General features: G+C 41.9%; 1 protein-coding gene across 5 annotated transcripts in view; it reads left to right on the top strand.

The window, feature by feature from the left end:
• Positions 1–5,654: 5,654 nt before the first annotated feature.
• LOC105691346 (mushroom body large-type Kenyon cell-specific protein 1) overlaps positions 5,655–24,139 on the top strand; it is an 82,836-nt gene continuing 64,351 nt past the window's right edge. The window contains exons 1-2 of one of the 5 annotated variants that reach the window (XM_048653154.1): positions 12,586–12,879; positions 15,696–15,744. Coding sequence is in view for 1 of the 5 variants with exons in the window: in XM_048653161.1 (XP_048509118.1) it covers positions 15,702–15,744 (43 nt within the window). In the remaining 4 variants the exon portion in view is untranslated. Of the gene's footprint in view, positions 5,680–12,585; positions 12,880–15,340; positions 15,745–24,139 lie in introns of those variants that run through there. The other 4 variants (XM_048653158.1, XM_048653155.1, XM_048653161.1 and 1 more) reach the window with 4 other exon arrangements.

The following is a 24,139-nucleotide window of genomic DNA, read 5'->3' as shown; positions in this document are numbered from 1 at the left end:
GTTTGCTGACTTACCGATACTATTAAATTCTATTGCAATTTGCGATTTACGGTATGCTCTCGGAAACTGTACGGCATTCGCGGCTATCGAGAGAAAATCGTTTCTAAGAGCTCCTGTTTCTGTATGTAACACACATACGCATCGTGCACTTGAATTCCCAAACATATCCATACCGCGTAAATATATATATATATATGTATAGTTTGCCGATTTATGTACTTCCCGAATTCATGAAGACAAAAAAGAAACTCACGCGCTAACAAAATTGTTCAGCTATAGAGATAATGAAGGGCGAAAATTTGTCCGATCATGATGCCTAAAAATCGTTGATTTTCCGTAGAGTTGAAATCGGTATCGGTAGCGAGCGAATTCGGACAAATCCGTGAAATTCGTAGGGCCGTTGTTCGTTGCCGCGTGATTGCGATAATTTGCCGGTAGATATCGAGGCGCGTGAAACGCTTTTTTATAATACTCTGGTGTGTTACATTATTCCTACGCAGAATTCTCCCTATATAATATATGATGATAACACGAATACATAAAATCGATCAATAAATAAGTCAGAATTGTGCGCGACGTGAGTGGGACATCTACCTTGCTTAGCTATATTATATACCTCTATACGTAGGCACGTTACGTACTGTAATGTCGCTGCATATGCATTAGGATTAGTTATATACGTATATTCGAAATAAATCCGTGCCTATGTCCCATTGTCCATTGTCTTATACGTTCCCCGTAGTCGTCGGTACCGTGCAAAATCGCGGTGTAGGCGATCGATCCGCGATTCGATCTTCGGTTACCTTCGACAAATTGACAAACACCGAACACGACTGTTATACGTACGGTATATATATATATATATATACACTACATACACTACATACGTGTATTGCGTCAGCGTTCGGTATATATATACGACTCTCGCGTGGCAATGCACACGTGCCAAGAGCGAAAAAAATGTAAAAAATTAGTCACCGTTTTACATATGGAGAAAAAAAAAAATGATTCGTCGATTCTTTTTCGCACCTTCGATACATGTGTCTATATACCTGTACATATCTACGTGGATTTTTGGAGATGATGAACGAATTTTTCGCGGTTTTTTTACACTACACACGATGAGAACGAAAAAACAGAAAAGCTCGATGGGAAAGGGGAATGAAAAACCGGTGTGATTTCGATAAATTTTTTTCATGAGTAAATTTTGAGAAAATGTACACTTTCCATATGAACGAGAATCGAACGATATACAGCTAATTAATGAGATCCATGGACCTTTATTTCTCGTGGAGCGATTCGGTTCGGAGACCCCGCGCGAAGTTTCCGAAGCGGTCGCGCGGGCGACCTCGGCATTTCATCGACGACGTCAGACCCTTCTAAAAGAGAAAAAAGAAAAAAAAAAAAGCGAATTAAAAAGTGGGGGGAAGTCAGACCAACTAAAATACGTTTTAACACACGGTGCCTCCGGTATAATACAGCAGGTATTCGTGTTCTGTCGGCCAATGGCGGAGCTCCGAACGGTCCCCCTTTCTAAGCGCAGCTACGAGTGGAGGCGGCCAACTATGTGCGACGATTAGAATATTTGGGCAATGGTCGACCAGAAACTAGACAACATGGCTGACTTCGTACAGCCATGATGCTCGTGCCCGTGTCTACGGACGACCCTGTATACTGTCTATATCTGTATAGAATGGCGATTCATGGATCGATGTATCTGCTCCATTTTTCGGATTTTCCTCTGCTCCATCGGCTCCGATTAAATTGAATCCCAGCGGTGAAGAGGTGTACGATTACCTTTGAAATCGTCAATGACTCCGAAGAAAAAATAAAAAGATAAAAATCATCCAGCCCCGTGCCCATCATGCTTTTTCGCACATCGACTCAAAATCTTATCGATTCCCTTCGGCTGACGAAAAACGAGATTCGCCCTTTTGTTACAATTTTACAAAAGTTGAATCGAAGTCCGTCAAATTCCATATAACTTCGGTCGTAATGGAGATCCGATGCGCTTCTGTACGGGCAAAATTTTCATACGACCACGTACGGGTATACGATCGCTAATTGACCGTGCGACGGATCATAATAATAATCATTGCCGAAAGAAGTAAAGAAGAATTGAGTAAAAAGGAAGAAAAAAAAACAAAAAAAAAAGAAAAGGAAACTGGTAGGAAGTAAATACGGCAGTATACGCCGGCTTCTTCTTTGTCCCCTCTTTGGCCTTTCCCCCGTCCCTTCACCCGCTTATGTGGGACTCCGGGCTACGCTCTGCTCCGTAACTACTCCGCACATGCACTATGGGTATGCACATACGTACGTATATGTATACGAAACGTGGACACGGTGAACGCGATCGCACGTGTGCGCGAATGATCATGTGCAGGTATGGGTCGTTGGTTAGGCCCATAGCCAGACGCAGAGGACACCGCGTTATTATTAAAAGAGGAGGTAGAAGGTATGTATGAATAAAAAAAAAAAAAAAAAAAAAATTTTCACGTACGTACCCGTACACGTATAAAACCGAAGGTAGGGAAGGTAGGAGACGAAAGAACGGAGAGGCGAAGCGAGCGCAGTATTCGGGACAAGGTCAGAGCCCTGGTGGTAGCAACTCGCGGTCCCGCGAACGGGAACGGCGAGCAAGACGTCGAGAACTGCACACTTTCACTCGGGTTTGCTAACTTTGCGAACCCACGGTGCTCCTGCCGCTCCGGCGGTATCTCCGTCTTTCTCTTCCCCCCGTTTCCCTCTCTCTCTCCAACCATCTCTCTCTCTCTCTCTCTCTCTCCTTATCTCTTCCTCCTTCTTTCTTTTACCTATTCGATATCTATGCACTGTAATTCTATCGAAGTATGATCACCTACCCATGCGAGAAAAGTTCCTCTACGCCTGATCGTAACTTATCTTGCAAAGTATAATTCAACGTCGAATGGAGACTGTCGTTCCGATCGTGGGTAGATCGTGCGGCGATCCATTGTGTGTATATTTGTGATATTTTTTACGAAATATTAAAAATTACACAATAGATATGGGTTTTCAAATTCATGGAACATTATAGAATAATTGGTATATGTATATATACGCGGTTGTCAACCGCGAGGATCCATGGAGTGAAATTTTTTTTGAGGAAGACACGTCAACGATGATTCTCTCACGATTTTCCGATTCACTCGATACGAGCGAGTATCGCGGAGGGGACGTTTTGAAAAATGGACCTTGACACAAATTTTTAATGGAGATATAGATAACGTTGTTTTTGTTTTTTTTTTTTTTTCTCGAAGAGACCAACGAACCAAACGCGTTTCACTCTCGGAGTTTGTATCGTACACTGTGTTAAGAACAAAGAAACGAGACAATCATCGTCGCGTAATAACAATTATTCACATTTTGTTTTGACTAAGCTTCTTCAATTATCGGAAAACAAAGGAAAAGTATGACGATACGTTGGAATTGTTAACGGTCGAGGGGCGGTGACAAAAAAAATCTAAACTCTTGGGGTCAATTTCATTGATTCGGTACAATTTTATCGCGACAAAAAAATCGAATACACGCAATTCCGAATTGTCGAACAAATATTTGTCGGATGTTTTGAATTTTATAGTTGAAAATATCTCGCGAATTATTTCCAAAATCCAAACTTTCAATATTACGACAAATGCCGCGAGCAATTTTCTTTTCTTCTATCGGATTTGTACAGACTTGAATTCATTTTTTTAGTAAATATTGTCACGACGAATCATTGTTGTATTTGAAAAGTTTAAAAATGTTCATTATCCCGATACTCGCTTATATATAGAGGATAAAAATAAGCAAAGTGAATCGATCGTATAAGTAGGAAAATAGATTGTTACATCAGCACGAATGGATTATTGCTAAATATGCGCGAATATTGTAATTACGTTATCGCAATTTGTTATAACTCGTGTGCCGGCGTCAACATATTTTTACTTTAATGTCAATTGCCGATTATTGAACGATCATTGCCAAAGCGAATGAAAAAATAAATACGATACACACATCGGGCATTATATAGGTACAGATAGTTGTGCATCAAATAATAATCTTCTTTTTCTTCCGACACAAATGTTGCGCAAAAAGAAAATCATTTGCCCCCACAGTTATATATATACGTATACGCGTGCCTGCATACATATATATATATGTACATTACGATATACATACATATATACATGTACGTGCGACACTGCGGTTGACAATAGGTATTGAAAACAGAAAATAAGACCATTGTTTGCAACTCCAGTTCAGAATCGATGTTTGCAAATACATACATATATGCGGCTAGCGTGTATATATATGCGTACCTATGTTGGTTTAAAGGGAAAATTAAAAATACCGATTACAGCCGGTGAAAAAGTTAGCTTCTCAATGACCAATCCCAGATCAATCCACCCCGACTTATATGCGTATACGGGCCGTATGTAGCCGTATGTATACGTACACGTATCTATGCATCGGACGACGAACATTACCAACTATTGTCATTTGTCACGGTTCACTTTCTCAATGATTATCATACCGCGGTATTCGAGCTTCCAAGTACGTCGTTCCAGTTGCAATCGGAGTATGCAAATTACACGTTTTCGGAACGTATATATATATATCTATAAGACGTATAGATGTACGTCTACTCCCCAAACCATCTACCGAAATAATATATATTTAACGTAGCAACATTTGCTCAACACTGTATGCATAAGACGGTCGATCGTAGAATTTTTGTTCGAGAATTAATTGATAATCATTTGCATAATAAATTCTGTGCCCATACGCCGTCGTGTCTCATAGGTGTATAAAATACGACGATCAAGATCTGGTATGTGTGTCGTATCGAACACGTTACAGTAATATATTGTGCGCCACGAGTGAATTATATTATATTTTTAACCTGCATTTTATAACATCAACCGTCCAAGGTTGTTCTCAAGTTTCCTTAGCGCAATTCCTAGATGATTTTTCAACCTTATTTTACGACTTGCGGTTACCTGCAATACACGTACCCTCGGATATTACAGTGGACACCGCAACTTGAGATTTTTGGTATTTAAGCTTTTTCTGACAAAAGATTGTTACTTTCCGTGAAATTCACCGGAATTTAACCATTTATGTTCGATTCCGAACGCGGAACAGTTGCGAAATTTTCGTTCAAACGAATCGGAGACGATCGAACATCCATTGCGACCGAAGCTAAAGTTACTTTTCAAATAACAATTGCAAAGTTTACACAACTTTTACAAGTTCAACGGATGAATTTCCAATATCAAAAAATCTCATCATTGCTTAGAAAATGATCGGACGCACCTCGGATGATTATAAATTTACATCCGATCACATCTCGATTCGTATTCTTCCTATTGATTTTCTCCTTCGAAATATCATAATACGTTTCTCGGTATGAGGATCAGAAGCACGGATCACGTCGTTCTTCTCCGATATCCTTACACGTGTGCGTAGTACGTTCGATTTGAAGCTACACGTGTGTTACGTCGAGTAAGAGAAAAAAAAAAAAGAGAAAAAAATTATTCGCACCAGAAACTCACCGATAGAAGTGGAAGGAAAAACAAATCACCGCGCATTCTAATCAACCGCGCGTCCGTGTGTGCGCTACATAGTTGAGATAAAAGAAAAAAAAAAGAAACCAGAATAAAGAAGTAACCAGATAAGGTAAGTCAATTTTCTCCTTGAATTTCAACGAGATTCGGTTTACGTTATATTCGTTAACGCGCGTCATTATGTATATGTATTACGTGCGAAAATTATAAAGCCATCATACATCGGGATATGAGGAATTTTTATTCCGCTTATTTTGTTTATCGATGTGTGTTTTTTTTTTTTCTTTTTTTCTCTCTTCTCTCCATCTTCATCGGGATGACCAATAGATCGATATAGGCATGAGACGACGGTCGCACGTATTTCCTGCTCGCGCTGATGAAAATGCCCAACGTCGGCTTTTGTCTTTTTTGCAAAAATTAATTCGTTCCGATCGTCGCCCGAGGCGGTTATTACAGTCCTCGTTATCCACACTGCAATTCCTTTCCGTGTAGATGCGATTGAATATTTCGATCCGAGTCATACGACGGGGTTCCGGGAAAAGAACGTTGAGGTACCAAGTTCGTTACGTCGCCCGGATAGTAGCGCAACGCGAAGTGTTGCGCGGTGCATGAAATTTATGGGCAAGCATCATCAGAAGTTCTTTGTCAGGTTTGGCTCGGTTAGATTTTCTGCCTGCATCGGGGCCATGGAAGTGGGGGAGATATTCGAACGCGCGGAGGCCGTCCGGTTCCCCAAGTTGCATTAGAAACAGCGTAGATATTGGTACCTATACACGCTACAGCTTTATACCTCGTACGCTCGAATCGCGCGCTTTATTACTTATCGCTGTACAGGCTTCAGCGGGCCGCAGCCTCGCATCGTTCCGCTGAATATCCTCAACTCCGGGCATCCGTATAAAAATATGACGATAATAACAACAACGATGATAATAATAACAGCGACAACATTAATTCATACGCTGAATATATATTTATATATATATATATGTGAGTATAGTTATGCGCGTAGAATATGTATGGTACATTGAATTACACGCCTCGGTATGTGCGCCTGCCTAACGAATTCTCTATTCCGAATACCGCGAAATATTTATCCAATTTATACACGGTCGCGACGTTTTACATCGAGATGCGAGAAAATAAGAAAATCATTGCACATCGTCGGGCGTCAGTCGAGGAAACCGATCGATTATATAACGACGCATGTATATGTATACAGTATATGTTCACGCGTATACAGTATCGGGGCACGATCCGTTGCCCAATTGACGTAAAATCGAATTCGCGAATGAAATGCCCAGGGCAAATTTGACGAGGTTTTCTGCTACGAAACATGCGAACGAATACCGATCGCGACATGTTTCCTAATGGCCGTTTAACGCCATCTCTTTTTTTTTCTCTATTCTTTTTTTCTTGCACAATTCGTCGGTTTGTTCCCATGAATTCTATCGGTGTTTTGTCACGTGACGTAGCGCTCACGACAATGATCTTTGCAGAAGGTATAAATCGTCGAACGTTGAGCAATTAAAGTCTGGAGAAGTTGATGTTCAGAGACGGAGACGTCCTATATCCGAGATGAAAATACGTGAGGAAACGTGAAAATACCGCAAAAAAAAAAATGTCGATTCTTGGCCGAAAAGTCAAAAAAATCCGACAGAGTCGTGTCACTATGCCGAAGATTGTTTTTCGCGTAATCGATTTTTGATAGATACAGATCGTGTCAGCGGCGTGACTGTACGCATTTATACAACTTACCTACATTTGAATATGCTAATTATTTCTAATGTGCCTGATTTACATGCGTGTTCGCGATATTCTATGAAAATGTATACGTTCAAGTATCACACCTCCCCACAATTCTTTCATACGTATATATACGAGCCTGAGATTGGAGGTTTTCGAAAATCGACAGCCAATGACGTACTCGCCGATCACAATTTGGATGTTCAATTTCAAAACTGAACGATCACGATGGCGATCGGAACGTCATGTGCGGCACGTATACATATACGAGTGTAAAGACGTTGCGAGCTGAATCGTGACAGAGCATATGGAATCCGTTGCCGGCGTATCGTCCCACTAGGTATAGACTAGCCGGGCGCCTACTTCGTTTCTAGGACAGCAACTTTTTCATACATTTTCGCGAGCCTCACGCGTCCTAACCTTATTTCATATACCGCTGCCACTGAAAATGTACGTATATCTCATACCGCATGGTCATTCGGTCCACATACGCGTTAACGCGTACATGCGCCTCCGATATAATTATGGAATAAAATCGTTGTTTCTTTTTTCATATCATGCGATCGCCTCGGGTTGGAATATTACAAACGATTATCCGATTCTACGCACCGAGGCAATGTTTTCTCCTCTATACTCGTTCGTTTTCCTATTTTCAAATTTTGCCTCTCGTTCCTCCGTCGCTCTCTCGTTTCGACGTTTCGACGTCTCCGTTGAGAATATTCTTCGTATATAAGAAAAAAAAAAAAAAAAAAATGATCATCAAACGCTCAATGATACGAACGTTTCGGACCTCATGTATCCGATGTACAGTATCAAAATGTACCACACGATGTACAATACTCGAACTGTACGTCGCCTTACGAAGTATATCGTATATTCGCGAACGAACGTCTCGTTCAATTCCGAGTCTGCCCTCAATAATATAGTCGTGGTGTACGGACAAAGAGCCCCGCGTTATGTACACCAAGTATCATCGACCGCGAGGTTTATTGTAAGCCTAAAACTAAAGTTTGTACGTATGTATATATACGTGTATCGCACTGATGCTCGTATTATTGTATACCTATATCACGTCGCATGACCTATAACCCCGCCATTTTGTATCGGTGCAGGCGCCTAAAATAATCGCGACGATCGTCATCGATCTTCGTTTTTTCTCGATCATCCCCGTTGACGATACGTTTCGGAACGAACGATCGCGGATGCGAGTAGGTGGTATACCTCTCGTGTGGCTCGCCGATGTAACGATCCGAACATCCACGGATTCGCTTGTCTCCGGGTGTATTTGTTTGACTTAAAAAGTGGAACGACGTAGGAAACCTGCAATTGTATAAACAAACTTTTGTGTGTACGCCGCTGCAGGTATGTTTATTGTACACCACCCGCCTGCTGCCGTTGCCGCTGCACCGCTGCACAATGCTCTATATGCACCGCCTGTTTGAGTTACATTTTAGAACTGTTTTACCAATTTATTCATCGCGACGCATGAACGCGACGCAACCTGCATTCCGCTCAATCGAACGGATCGTCGGATGTTGGATACTTTCGTTTTCGACCCGCTCGTACGGGTGACGATACCTCCGACGCAATAGCGATCGTCGATTCTTCCAAAAATTTTTCCTCCATTTTTGGATCGAACGCCGCTGATCCTTACGATCCTTTGCGATTCGGATGAAAAAATAAAGGTGTTAGGCGACCCCGCGACGATGAATTCCGTTCCATAAATGCAGTAGTTTTTGACGGCTCGTTGTGCCCGTGTCGCGCGTCCGAAGGCGTTTTGTTTAACTGAATTTTAGTACAAATATAATATAATTCGTCGTACAAGTTTCTTTCTGTATTCGTGCGAGTATGTGGCACAAGGCCGACATTAGCATCTCTACCGGTACACTCCTGCCCCCGTGTCCTTTGTAGCTTGCGTTCGTTCGATTCGGTCGAGCGAATTGCCACTCCGCAGCGGCAGCAGCGGCGGCAGCGGCAGCGTCAGCGTCTCGGGTTCCACGGAATACGGCTAAGGAAAACGAAAATTCGATGCGAATTATTGCCCCGAGCAGAGTCGTAGCTACTTCGGTGTACCGTAATTCTTCGGTAAAATGGCGGTCGCATTCTAGACCCAGTATACGGAACGGGGTCTCTAAAAATCTGGAGGATATAAGGACACGTGACGGTTGAGTTGGGGAAGATGTGCAGATTATTGAAATTGGTGAAAGTTGAAAATAAAGTTGCGCGATGCTATTTACCATAAACCGCGATGTCTAGTGCGTTTATACCCACTGCCTACGTTACACACGGATATACACATATACCTACGAGACAGCGTGTATTATCGGACTGCATCTGCAGTTCGAATTAAGAGACTGGTTTATAATGTATGTTGAAGGTGAGATCGATTTCTAGCAAAGAGATTTTCCTAATGGCCATTTTCATTTATCGTTTCATCTAATATAGTAGCTCGCGTATTATTTTCATCCACCGTACGCGTATAGTATGGATATGCAAATTAGCAGCTCAAACGTACACCCGATGCACATTTATACTTTTCAATCATTCACGCCGATCTGATCGACGAAATCTAGGTGAATAGATGGAATTTAAAGCAAACCTTGCGAAATGTAGATCGTTACGTAACGCGAACGTATATTATATATCTACGGAACAATATTCACCCGCGTTTTGAAACGTACGCGGTTGTATTTTAGCGCTAAAGATTTCGAGCTTACGATCCAGAACTGGAATCGTCAGCTAGGACGAATTTTTTCTATCAAAATTCTCGTATACTCGATTCGTCGAACGGCTGTATGTAATAGTAGGTATAATCCCGACTTGATTTCCACGAAGACGGAGGAGTTGAAAGTATATATACGCAAAGTTCCGTTGTACACCGTGGAGCAGTTCAGTTGAATCTCGTCCTTGAAGTGCAACTACATAGGTTGCGTTCCTACGGTTCGCTTGCTCAAGTTTCTGTAGTTCCTTCGATGTTCCTCCATAACTTCCATTGAGCAAGACGATAGCTCTGTCAAGTCGGCTCGAACTATCCCTTCCTGTTTCCTGCCCACGTAGATCGCCTCACCGATCGTCTCGGATACGATCCTTTGATTCTCGTTCGCACCTCACCTCTCTATAGAGTTCGATCGATTAACGATTTTCGCAGAAATTTAAAAACAAAAAAACCGACAACCGACGCCAGCTGTAATAAAATAGCGGAAAATATTCCGCGCATGCTCATCGTCGTCGTCAGGTGAAAACTTTGCATGAGAATTGTCCAAAGAATCCCCGCACACGGACATCGAATATTGTATATTATTCAAGTCCTACTGTGGCCATCGAGGAACTCTGTACAACGCCATCGTGTAACGTTTGAAACCGCTGATGAATATTCCGCGGATAATAATTGACATTCACGAGCTAAAAAATGAAATACCAAGGCCACCGAATAACGTGATATAAGGCCAGCCGAAGAATCCCGTACGGTCGTCGCGCGTATACGATATTTTACAGCGATCTATGAATGATTTGCAACTGGCCGGTGGAAAAAAAAAAAGAAAGAAAAGAAAAAAAAAGGAATATTATTTTCCGGACGTTAAATAACATTGAACGACGGCCAAGAAGCGACATTCTTCGGACCATCGTACGAATGCATTCCGCCAGTACATAATACGCCGAGTAGGATTTTATCGCGTCCAAATGCACCGGAGTACGACCAAGACCACCGCGATTACCGATTAGTAATTTCGACTACGCCCAATAAAATAAAACGTAGCCGACGAAGAAAATTCCGAATAACGTTCGGCGATCGAGGACGAACGTCGAATGAAATTCCGAGGACACGCAACAGAACCAAAATGTTATTTAGCGACCGATAAAAAATTCCGCAGCCATCAGATAACGCGGCGTGTTATGCGTGTATGTCCGGCGAATAATATTCTCTGCGCTAAATAATTCTTCGGCGTAATCCTTGAACGCTCCGTGTCTCTGGATCGCTACCTATGAAAGAATCGCCGACTTTTGTTTCAAACGTCCCACGGATAAAAATTGTCTCCGTACAGAGCCAAATAGGTAAGAATATTTACCTATACAGGCATCGACAAATGTAACCAAAGTGGAGTTTTCGCCGCGTTTCTTCGTCGTTCGTTGGTACGAAGTCAATGGAAGAAACGGGTTCTCAACCTCCGGATGCAACATTAACGGAGTAACGGGGCCCTTTGCAGTAATAGGATAAATCTCGCTATAAGTATATGCTCGCAATGCGCGAGGATAACGTCATCGTGTCGGTAATTTATGAATCGGGCAACGATTTTCTGGACAGCGTATAGGTTACGCGTAGATCGCGTGGTGTACCTTTGACGTTGATAAAATGTAGCGGAGGAAACGTTTCTTCGAATTATCAGACACACTCTTTAAACGTGGACGAAAGGTTTTCCACTTCCTCTTCCTTATCTATCTTCCGGTTTCTCCTCCATCCATCTTTTATCTCAGTGATTTCTTATTCTTATTACAGTACGAACCGTTGAAAAAGCAGCCGTACAAAGCCACCGACACATTTTTCAGCCGTTATTATTTCAAGTTTGTTAGAGTGAAATATGAAAAAACAAAATAAATAAATAAATTTCACGTTGCGGTTGTCGAAATCGTTCATAAATTTCGAATCCGGACTCGACCGAGCGATCCCACCCAATTTTTTTTTTTTCCTCTTTTTTCGTCACTCGTACCGAAACCGGACAACGATAAGAATTTAAAACCAAGCCGGGCAACGGAACCGGTGTTCACCGAAACCGCCGAAACGGAAACCACTTGACACTAGAACCGTTGAAATTAAACCTCCGTATAAGTATACAATTGTCGAAATTCGAACAACACGCGCTGCACTTCGGTGACGATCTTCCGACGACTTTTTACAATAATAATCATCGTTCCGTAATTTTCGATCCGTTTACGAAAGTCCGTGAATTTTCGTTCGATGTTTCGACGTGGGTATACACGCAGACCGATAATCTCGACGGCGTGAACGACGGCAAAACTAAATAAGGGAAAAAGAAAAAATCCATCAGCAAATTAATCTGAAAATAAAACGCATTTCCAAATATGTGGTAAATTTACCGCACAACTGATTGCGAGACGTACACAATGGAAATGTTTTCCAGATCTTCCCCACTCCGCCAACTTTGAGCGTATCATTTTTGAGGTTTTCTCAATTACTTAGCGCTACGGAATGACCCATGGACTTTGCATTCATCATCAGATCGTACGAACTCTTTCGCGGGAGCTATACAGGTCAGTTCGAATCGTCAGCGGAACATCGTTGTTGTTACGACAAAGTTGAAGGGAAAAAAAAAAACAAAACAACTACTACCTTCTATTAATTCAACTTTCGGGAGTTAACGAAACAATTTCTTATCTGACAACGCGAACGAACGGTGGAGTCGGAACGTTTCAACACCAAGGATTAAAGTGAGCAACATTTCGAGCCAAGGATCTATTCGTCACCTGTTGCAATTATTGCCGCGCATCGCTATAGTCATCGCATTCCAGATTGTGCTACCCAACACGCATTATCTACTTCGACCCAATTCAGGTAAACAAAACAAAGATTGATAATAAAAAGAAATAGAACCGAATCAAAAGAAAAAACATATTTTTAACAAATTCATTCCGCGACTGTACTATAAATTTATTTCGTCTCGTAATCGTCTAGACGAATTATGGACATTGTACGTGGTACATAAAACGTACCTTTGTTCGTATACGAAAAATAATCGTCTGTATCTATTTATTGTGAAAGAAAAAAAAAAAAAACAAATTTAAAAATGGAAACTTTGACATCGTCACAATCGTCGTCATCGTCGAATCACCTGAAATTATTATTCTATTTTCTTCTCCCCGTTTGGAATTATATATATATATATATTGACGTCAACAAGTTTTATATCGTTAGAAACGTTGAACTGCAAAGCAAGGTTGCAATGGATTGAATATCGACTTATTATATTATTGGTCATTGACACAGCTGAGTCGATGATAAAAGAAAATAAGAAAGAAAAAGATCAATTGGAACAAAAAAGTTAAAGACCACGGAACTGAAACTTCTGTCGCCCGTAGCCGGAATACAATCGTTAAATTAATTGAACTCAAAAATTCGATACTTTTCTCCGCTAAGTTTTTTTTTTTACAAAGAACATTGCATTATTCTATATTTTTCAAATAGAAACGAAAAAAGATTAAGAGAAAAAAAACACGATTTCCTTGACGTCTCTGGCGTTGTAAGATTATCTTTCCTCAATTTTCACGTGAAATCCGAATATTGGGAATAATGTGTAATGGCATGCGAGTAAAGCGAGAACATATCAAATGTACCTAATTAACTCGACGTTTGAAAATCATCGCGTAATTAATGCATCGAGGAAAACCACAGCGAATCGCGTACAACATTTATTTCGTATTTTACTTCATATCTTCCTTTTTTTTTTTTTATAAATATATCGTTGTTTCCGGGCTCAACTAGATAACCTTCAAAATCCCCGATTAAAGTTTAGAGAATATGGTACGTTTGCGGAATTATTGCGGTGCATAAAATCACGTATAATCATCACATTTATATCAGCAAAAATTCACAACTTTCGTAAACTTCGCAATTCTGAATGTAGAATTTTACTTGTTTTTTTTTCTTTCTTTCTCAACACGACGATACCGCAACTCTCACGTTGCACGGTCGATGAAAGAATTTTTTTTTTTTTTTCGAAATATAAAAAAATTAATTTAGAAGAGAAGAAAAAAAAAACGTGTAAAAAAGCTTCACCGGTTAAAAGTTTCAGCGATATAATACGTGTAATAAAAATACATTTAACAAAACCGCTACGCAACAACGTGAAAATTTTTCCCATCTTACGTTCACCGCAATTACAAAAATTTCTGTTACTTTTTGTTTTCTCTTTGTTTTTCGTTAATTTTTATCGATACCTACCTATAATATTTTTGCTCCTCGTCGTTCCGCATAATCGCCAAACCTGTCTAGACGGAATGTCTGCGATGTTTGCGTTATAATAAAATAAATATGTATCATACGTATACAGTATACACACACACACATGTACGTGTATGCACGCTCGATGTAAAATCTTGAATGGATGTAGAAATAACTTTATCAAAATGAATCAGTTCGCGAATGTATTTTCGTCAGCGTATACGATACAATCATCGAAAGTGTGTAATCGATAAGATATACGTATTATTGGCGGGACGGGCTGCACCGCGCTGAAATATCAATTCATTTCATCTTCAGAATTTACAATTCTCTTTTCTTCCACCGATAATTTAGTCTTTTTTTTTTTTTCTATCTCTCCAATCTCGTGACTTTCTCCAGAATCTTTCTACCGATCGTCGGACCAACTGGTATTGCCTGCCGTATACCCCATCCGGGAGGAAAGGGAGTATAAGGTGATACGCACACTCTTCGCTATACGTACTACTCGCACACGTATTACTATAGTTATCGGTGTCGCATCTTTTAGCCAAAGCTGTGTATCGTACAGATATATAATTATACGGTCGAGTGTACGCCACACGTACACGCGTATAAAATATACATATCTCTTTATGATTGGCATTTGGTTATAATCCCAAATGCACCAGACGACATGTGTGCATCGTTGATACCAACCTACTAATCCCCGTTCAACGAGAGGAGAAGATAGAGGAAGAAACGAGAGAAAAAAAAAAAAAAACAACACGTACACCGAACGCGGAGAAAAAATTAAATAAAATAAAACAAAAAATAATACTACGTGTTTTCGTCGCCAGACGCGGTGTGGCCTTCACTTTGACCGATAGCGTCAGTTGTTTCGGCGCGGGGTCCGCACCTCCGATAACGTTATTAAAAAATAATAGTAATAATAATAACAATAACAATAATAATAAAAAATAAAAACAATAAGAACAGTATCGGAAAACGGAGGGAAAAGAAAGAAAGAAGGAAAGAAAGGAAAAAAAAAAAAAAAAGTAATGAAAACGTAGTGTACATCGTGCGGCAGGTTAGGGAATCAATTTTCTGGATCAGTGCGGAACAACATGTTGATCCAGACGGTTTAGAGCCTTCGCGAATTCATTTTTATCGTACATATAATTTTTGTGTGTGTATCAAAAAAAAAGAAGAGAAGATAAATTTTTCGAAGTGCGTGCATAACGAAAATGCATTCGTTCATAAGCTATTATTACTGCGAGGTCGTATATAATATTTATTGAATTGTGAACAATAAACATAAATATAGTTTTGACTGGGTTTTTTTTTTTTTTTTCTTTCCTTCTTTTTCTGGTGATTGATGAATAATTTTCATTTACATAGTATTCGGTCGTTTTATCGGGTGAACGGTTTTCTAAAGTGATTTCATTCTGCAGGACTGTATGTTCGCACAGGTGATGGATTATTTTCAAAAAGATCGAACGAGTGAGTAAAAACATGATTTTTCATTTATTTTCAAATAACAAATTTTTTTTTTTTCCCATTTTCCCCATAACGAACATTTAATTGGTGGTGAACGAAAACGAACCACTTTCACGGCGAGAGTTGAAAAATAATTTTTGAAAGCAATTTTGATTTTCTTTTTTTTATTTTTAACGGATGAAACGCGGGGTACGTTTTTCTTTTTGTTTTTTTTTGTTTTTTTTCTCATTCGATTATCCGATTCCGATTTGGATTGGCAATGTGAAAAAACCATTGACTAACTAATAAAACGGATTATTGATAGTGAGATAACAGCTGCGGTGGCGGAACAGGTCCAACGGAATTAATTCTGACCCGGGAGAGCGAAAATTTCAAAGGGAATAAACGCCCGGTGAATTATCGTATACCTATACGTTAACGTTATCGACACTATGCACGGGAACGGTATACGCGGAAAGTCGAAAGTGCCATAGGAATTCAAACGAATACCATACACCCGTTGTATATACGTATGTACATTCGTTGTATATCCGAATACGATCGACGGATTTCCTCCGCTCTTGACAATTTCAGATTATTACAACCAGCCGACGATCGACTCTTCTATTTCCGGGTACCCGCGGACATTTTTTCGACTCGTTCGAATCACGATCTCCATCGACATTCGGCGTTTCGTCGATCTCATCTTTCGTACGCGTTAGATACGCCCTTCCGGTTTTCTCGGTTCGGATATCATTTTAACCGCATTCACTCTCAGAAGTAACATGTATGTACGTACGTCAGATCCTCGTCGTTTCGTCAGCAATCTCAATGAACGTGGAATTCGAAAGATTAAAAGAGACGAAACTGTTAAACGAGCTTTGTATCACAGCGGTTATAAGCCGCAGCATCAAACCACCGTGTTATATGGCCATAACGAACCAGTTCAGACGACCACCGCATTCATTGACCACATTTGGAAGTCTATTTTATTCATTTTTTCTACTAATTCATTGTTTTATTCATATATAACGCTGACAAAATTGTTTTCAGTATTCTAACGACGTTAAATGAATCTTACGCGATAAGCGTATACCGCAATATACGTTTCGTAGAATTGCCACGTGTGAGCGTTTAAAACACAACGTGTTCGATAAAAAATTACCCAACGATTTTAACAAACCGCGACCGTACGGAGATCATAGTTCATAAAAATAATGGAAATTCACACATATGTATAGTTAATACGAAAGTCGATGAATAAGCTTATTTTTTTTGTCACGTTATCGCGGTGAAGAAAAATTTTCTTGTTCTTCCTCCTGAAACCGGAATTCCGGCTATAATTGACCAAAAATTTCATTCCGATTTTCCTCGAAACGAAACCTCCACAATTTCCCTCAACCGACAAAAATAATTTTACATAACCGGAGTTCTCCAATTTCACGAAAATTCGCATATCGATCAGAATCTGAATAGAAAATCGACGATCTCCGCTTTGTTGGCGACAAAAAAATCTTGAAATTACGAATCGCGAAATTCGTTCAGCGTGCCCACGATACTAATGAAGCAGGGAAATCGAGCATACCGAGTGTAAAAGCGGAAGAAACGTTAGGATATACGCGGAGAAGACTATACGGATGAAGGATACATAAAATGGAGGGTTCGTACGCATGCGATGGACGAAAGAGAAATACACGCGTTCGCTAGTTTTAGTTAGTCGCACGTTGATATATACATGGCGTATACATATATGTATGGTACGGCGTGTCTTACTCCCCCATAAAAGATGGCCACGCGAAGAACGCGGTTTGTGGATCAGAGTCGGGCCTGACCTGGGCCAACCGTATAGCGTGCGCGGGTAGGAGCGAGCAACCCGGTGCCGAATAATGGAGCCCGAAGAACCGGTTCTTCGCATCGAACCTCCTCTCCCCTCCCCCTGACCATGGCCCGGTGCGGTGCAGAATGCAACCGAGTGGCCCAGAGACCCAAACACAAAGGAGGGCCACGGCCAGCCAAAAATAAATGCAACGCGTTCCGTGCCGACGCCAACTGCACCGCCGAATATATCCCCTTCCGCTCCGCCGCTGTATCGTTTTCGACCGCGCGACGCGTCGCCCCGTCGCCTCCGTCGTCATCGTCGTCGTCGTCGTCGTCGTCGTCGTCGTCTCATGCAGTCGTCACACGACTCGCGCATGCATCAAATTCATTTTTACTACGCTCCACATTAGCTGTTAGGTAACGATCCGTCTGCGTGTACATAATTTTTTACGGCCTAACGTTTACTGGGTTATAAAATGTGGTTTGTTTTTTTCTTTTTTTTTTCTATTCGATTTTTTCCTTCGTCTCGCACGTTTACCCATTTTGCCAAAAAGTGAATCCTTCGCGCGCTTGAGTATACGGGAAGAGTACGAAAGACGTCGATGATAAGTTGATTTGTTTTCACCCGATTTTCGACGACGACGACAAAATAAAAGTTAGATCGCGATATTTGAGGGGAAAAAAAAAACCCTTGCTCACGAGGAGTCAGTTTTCGAAGGTTTTTGAAATTTAACGCACGTGCACGGGGCGACGTGCACCGTTGAATTTTCAGCAACATTTACGATATACGCGAGACGTTGACGCGCGTAGCTGCGCGGATACACGTATACATTCGACTCGAATGCACGCGTGTTCGCAGTACGGGGGGATAGGAAAAAGATGGTCGAGGTGGCAGCCCCAACTTTCCGGTGAAGGTTTCCCCCTACCGTGCAGACCACAATCTGCCATATGCTCGAAGAGGAGAAACACGCACGCCCTGCAGCAGCAAAAGCAGAAGCAAAGGCAAAAGCAAAGGCAAAGGCAGCAGCGGCGGCGGCGGCGGCGGCGGCAGCTCTCCCTAAGTTCCTGCTGCTGCAAAAATGGGAGCGAAAAAAGGGGAAGGAGGAAGGGCAGCGGGGGGGGGGGAGGGCGGAGGGAGAGGAAGAGGAACGCGGGAGAAAAATAGCTAGAAGTGCAGAAGAGAAAAAGAGGAGAATGAAGCGAGACGGCGAGTTCGAGGGGCAACGCGAACGGGGGGGAGGGAGGGAGGGAGGGAGATTCTGCTCCGGCCCAAAATAAAACCGCGATGGATTATGTGCTGTGCACGACGATCCCGAAAGAGAAGGCTATTATACATATATACGTACAGCTATGGACGACGCGTCGCCATCTGCAGGAAAAGGAAAAGGGGTCTCGAAAAATCAGCGGCTTGCTTAATCCCGCTCCAATTCTCACGTGCAATTATAGAGCCGTTGAGATTCCGTCTCTATTTTTCGGTTATTCGCCCTCCTCTTTTTCTCTCTTTTTTCGGACGACATTATTTTCTCATATTTCGAATTTGCATTTCTTCCGAATAGACGAGGTATACGGCCGTCTTCGGACGGAAAGTAAAGTCATTTCAGTCTTTCGAATACAAAGAACGATTCGTCGCGTAAAAATATCGTCGCGTTTGAGGCGGACGTACAGATTAGAAAACAAAAGCAATGTTTAACGTACGCATATGAACGAAGCGACGCGTTTACACGAGGATTACAATTGTGGACAGACGAAAAATATTTTCGGCGATTATTGCAAGATTTGATAATCCTCGCAATCTTCCGTAGACCGACTTTAATTCAACCTCGCGTTGATAAATTAATATACATATACATACGCTAATGTGACACGTACACTTCCGTTATCAGATCGTACCGAATGCAGTCCGGCGACGCGAAGCGTCTGTCTACCGCGGCGTTATCAAGTAAGATTACGAGCTTCGAGAAGTCGAAATTTACGATGCACCGAGTCATCCAGCTGTCACCGAGGTTCAAAAAAATCAAAAATACCTTCGCCGAGCAAACCGTCGAAAGCAAAATGGGAAAAAAAAAAAAAACAATTTACGCGTCTCTCGATTTCCAAAATTTAGCTAGTCGAACGGCGTTCATTTTTTCGACTCCGAACGATAAATTGAGCTAACGTATATATGTATAAGGTATATAGAATCTATTTATCTCCGATCTCTAGGAAAAGGTTTAGGTTTAGGCTTGTTCGATTTCTTCACTTTGCAACGCACGCAAAATCTGCATTAGTGTCAGCGAGATCGCCGCCGCGGTAATTGCAGCACTAGGTACATTCTGCACGGCAAATAAGTATATACCTCCATGTTGTATTTACACATACCTATATATATACAAACACACATAGAGCTCGAGTCGAGTTTTCACGTGAGCAGGCTTCTTCAATCGCGCTCAAAATTATTAAGAAACACAACAAAAAAAAAAAATAATCTGCAAGGGAATGAAAAATCTTCACATAACACAAAATATACATTCGTTTTACCGTATATTTGTATGTACAGTACACCGTCGTTAATCAATCAAAATTGAGAGCTTCCCTCGTGCGGGTATACGTTGTACGCATACGACGCGTTGCGACGCGGAGCGAGAGAAAAAAAATAAAAAAAAAAACGAAGAGAGAGAGAGAGAGAGAGAGAGGAAAAAAAAGAAAAGGAATCATTGCAGCGTGAATTATTCACGCGTGCAGCGCGCCCCAGACGGTTGTACTAAAAAACGGTGTGGTTATGCGTTATACACCCGTACGGCAGCGTGCGCCGAGCATTAAGCTTGACGAAAGTTTTTGGCTGTCGCGCGTTTTATAAAGACTGTACCAATGTTGTGTAAGGTAGACCGCATTTTCTGTTCCCCCGCGAGCACTGGGTAAGCGCTTGGGGGCATGCGAAACAGAAAATCAATAAACAACCCTCTTTACGATACATTTGACTATATACGTGAAAAAAAAAAAACATCGGCTCACGTACGCGAATCACGTATACGTACATACGTGCATTTCGGAGTGCAAGCTGTCGGGATATATTCGTTGTCCCGTTATTGGCGGGAAAACGGAGATGAAAATTTTTTCGATTTTTATACACGTTCGACGAGCTTTCAGCAAATATATCAGTCGCGGTGGGTTCGCGTCGGTAGAAAATTTGAAATCTTGATCCGAGAGATCTTCGCTCCTCTATTACTTCCGGGCGCACGGCGATCTAGTCGAAATTTTATCATAGCTGCTCGACGAAGATTCCTGAATCGGCAAATTTTCGACTTTTTTTCCGGATCCCGCGTGTCACGCACAATTTGAATTCGTACCGTATATATATATATATATTTGCAAAGAGTTGTCGGCCGGCGGTAGAACGCGAATAACGCTACCGGACTCCGGGCTATCTAATGTACACGTTACTCACGTGTACATCCACCGTGTACCACGAATGCACGTTCGTAAGTTATACATACGTATACGTATGATACTTACACACACACGCACACACACATTCGCGCGGCCGCGTTGGCTGCAGCGGGGGGCGCGCGAATGTGCATACATATACGTACGTGTGTTCGTAGAAGTGAAGCGACGAGGAGCGTACACGTAGCGCGAACGGGTGAACGGGTGTACGAGTATTGGGTACACGGAGCTCGTCGTACATATGTAAAAAGTCCTACGTACATACCCCATGTATTATACATGTATACGTATATATGCATACATACCGTCCATACATAATACATACGCTATGTGGAACACACTCTCGCTTTTCGTTAGCGGGCCACTTTCCCTCTCTCCTTCTATCTCACGGTCGAGAGGGAAATTTGGCAGCAGCAGCAGCAGCAGCAGCAGCAGCTGTTTTAAATTGAACACCGCGCCACGCCGCACACCGCACCGAAACTCCATGCACTCTGGATTCTCTTCGTAACGTGTAACATATATACGTATATGTACACGCATTCGTTCGCCTCTCTGTGCTGCGTGGTCTCTCTCTCTCTCTCTCTCTCTACGCGGTATACTTGCACAGTGGAAATCCAACGATCTTTTTGTCTTACTTTAATGGCTTGTTTCATTCGACGTCTAATCGTCGCAAAAATTATTATAAAAATTACATATATACGTTCCGCGAATATACGTAGTTCTTCTTTTTTTTTTTAATTTTTTTTCATTTCTTATTTTTCTTCTCTCAAACGTCGAATCGCGCAATGTGTACACTTATTTCGTACATCGGTCGCGATGATTCGCGGACGACGATATACGAAACAATTACCGCGGCATTTCACGGTTATAGAAGACTCGTCCGAACCGTTTGATTCGCGAAGCATTTTTGAAACGCACGCGAATAATATAGTTTGCGGCCACGTAGATCCATCGGGGTACACTCGGCGTATATTTATCTGGTCCTGCACCTTATATGGCACATAATATCGACCAAAAACGAGTGCACAGAATTAGAGTAATTAGAGTCGATTGAAAATTCTTCTATTCTTGGATCCGACTACCGTGTGGTGTACGCGCTCATTAATTCCGGTGTACGGATAATGAATACGTAGGAAATTCAAACCCGCGGCAGAGTTCAATTAATATATTCATATATATGAGTTCAATTAGGAGAGCTTTAATGGGATCGACAGCACGGAATCGGAGATGTGAAAAATTGGCAGCCTTTCCTTTCATACACGATCGGATATAGGGGTGAGCGATGCAGATTTGTTCGCGCGACATTACGATTGATCTTGGAGGGACGAAATCGGCGAATTGTCCGGTTAACACGGTGTAACCCGATAAAAAAAAGTCGGAACGTCGGATCACGGGGGGGGGGGGTGTGCAGTCGGGTTTGATTTTTATCGTTTAAGAGATCATGTCGAGAGAATCCAGCTCGCTGAATGAAACGATAATAGAGCAACATAAAAGCGGCACGTGTCCAATTAGCAAAACTACAGAATTACCTCATGAAACTTTTGGTTTACCTCACAGACAAACGAATCCGAGTAATGCAACTCGTGTACGTGCACACGTTAGCAGCACCGCGGTTATATGTATATAGGTGGGGCAATCGTGTGCCGCGCGTCGAGGTACTTCGGTGCCAAGCGCAACCTGTGGCGATCAAACTATACGTATAGGTATACGTATATACCTGTAGATCTAACAGCGGTAGCTACCGATGCTGCTGGTATGGCAACGTGCATATTTATATATATATATATATACACATTTGTATATCGGTATGCATGTACACACCGTTACACATATGTATGGGGTACATATCCATCCGACGCTTGTTTTAAGCTTTAGCAGGGATTGTCAAACATTCGGGGAAAATCGTTTACGAACGCGCGGAATATCGTAAATCGCGCGCGCCGCGATCTCTTCGCGAAATTGAACGTACTCCGGAGTCCGGCCGCACGGGTGTTCGTTCGAGAGAACGAAGAGAGACGAAATCGCGATGGAATTCGATGTGGAAATTGATCCGTGCGGCGGGTCGCGGAAGGGAATCCGACGCTATCGTACAGTGAAAAGCGTTTCACCCACTCGATCCGGGGAGTGATTGTATTTTTTGGTTGTATATATAATACGTTTTTCGGAAGTTGGCTAGTTTTTTTTTTCTCTTCTCTCAGCGTTCGTCAACGAAATGAGTACCACTGGCGGTGCATGTGCCCGTTGAATGCGCAACAAGTAGACTCCATGTCCAAAATGCATTCACAAATCCTCTCGAATCGCGCGTGAGAAGTGCAGCGGTATATATATATATAAGCACACGGTGTGTGTATACCCACGTTTGTAGGAATTCGTGGAAAGCTGGATTATACGGGGCGATTTTCCCTCCGGATAATTCGGAGCCCTCTCGTCAGGGGTAGTATACCTGTAGCCTGTTTGGGTATAGGTGTGTACAAGTGTGCGATATGTGCAGCCTCGTGTATACAACAACTTCAGGCGCGCGGGCTCGGGCGTTCGAATCATTGGGATTGGGGAAACCGCGAGATCCCTTTCGCCCCATTGAATTTACCAAGGACAAACGTACTATACGTGTATGTATATCGCCGTGTAAAACAACTGCAGCGTCGGAGAATTACGCGTCTAACGTGTAAGATCGCGCCGAGTATCGGGATCTTCGATTCCGTCTTGGAATAATTCTCGCGTCGAAATATACGTGGCGACGAACGTTGGAAAAACATAATTTTCCCCTTAGCTGCGGCACTTCTGTTTTTTGTGCACTTAAAAAGATAGATGTTAAAATATTTAATGATGATTCACCGCGCGTATACACATTATTTGCTTTCATTTGTGTACGAAGATAACAAGAGTGCGAGTTATTGAAAGATAATTATATATGTTTCACCTCTCGTACGAAATGCGTCGTGTTTTTGATAAATCGACCGCTCGCACAAAGAGCGTACGCAACGGTCGTCGGTGATGTCGATCGACGTTCGATCGGCGATGAAAATTTCTAACGAGAAAAAAAAGACAGCCGATTGAAATGAACGCTAAATGAACGCTGCGAGAACGCGTAACGATTTTAAGTTTCGAAGACATCTGTTGCAGCTGCACGTGCGTAATCAGTAGTCCGAAGTCCGGTCTCGCGCGGTCTATGAGTCAC

This window comes from Athalia rosae, chromosome 3 (assembly GCF_917208135.1).
Source record: "Athalia rosae chromosome 3, iyAthRosa1.1, whole genome shotgun sequence".
In the NCBI taxonomy this organism is placed as follows: domain Eukaryota; kingdom Metazoa; phylum Arthropoda; class Insecta; order Hymenoptera; family Athaliidae; genus Athalia; species Athalia rosae.
The sequence above is the reverse complement of the archived record's forward strand: the minus strand, read 5'-3'. Positions and strand labels throughout refer to the sequence as shown.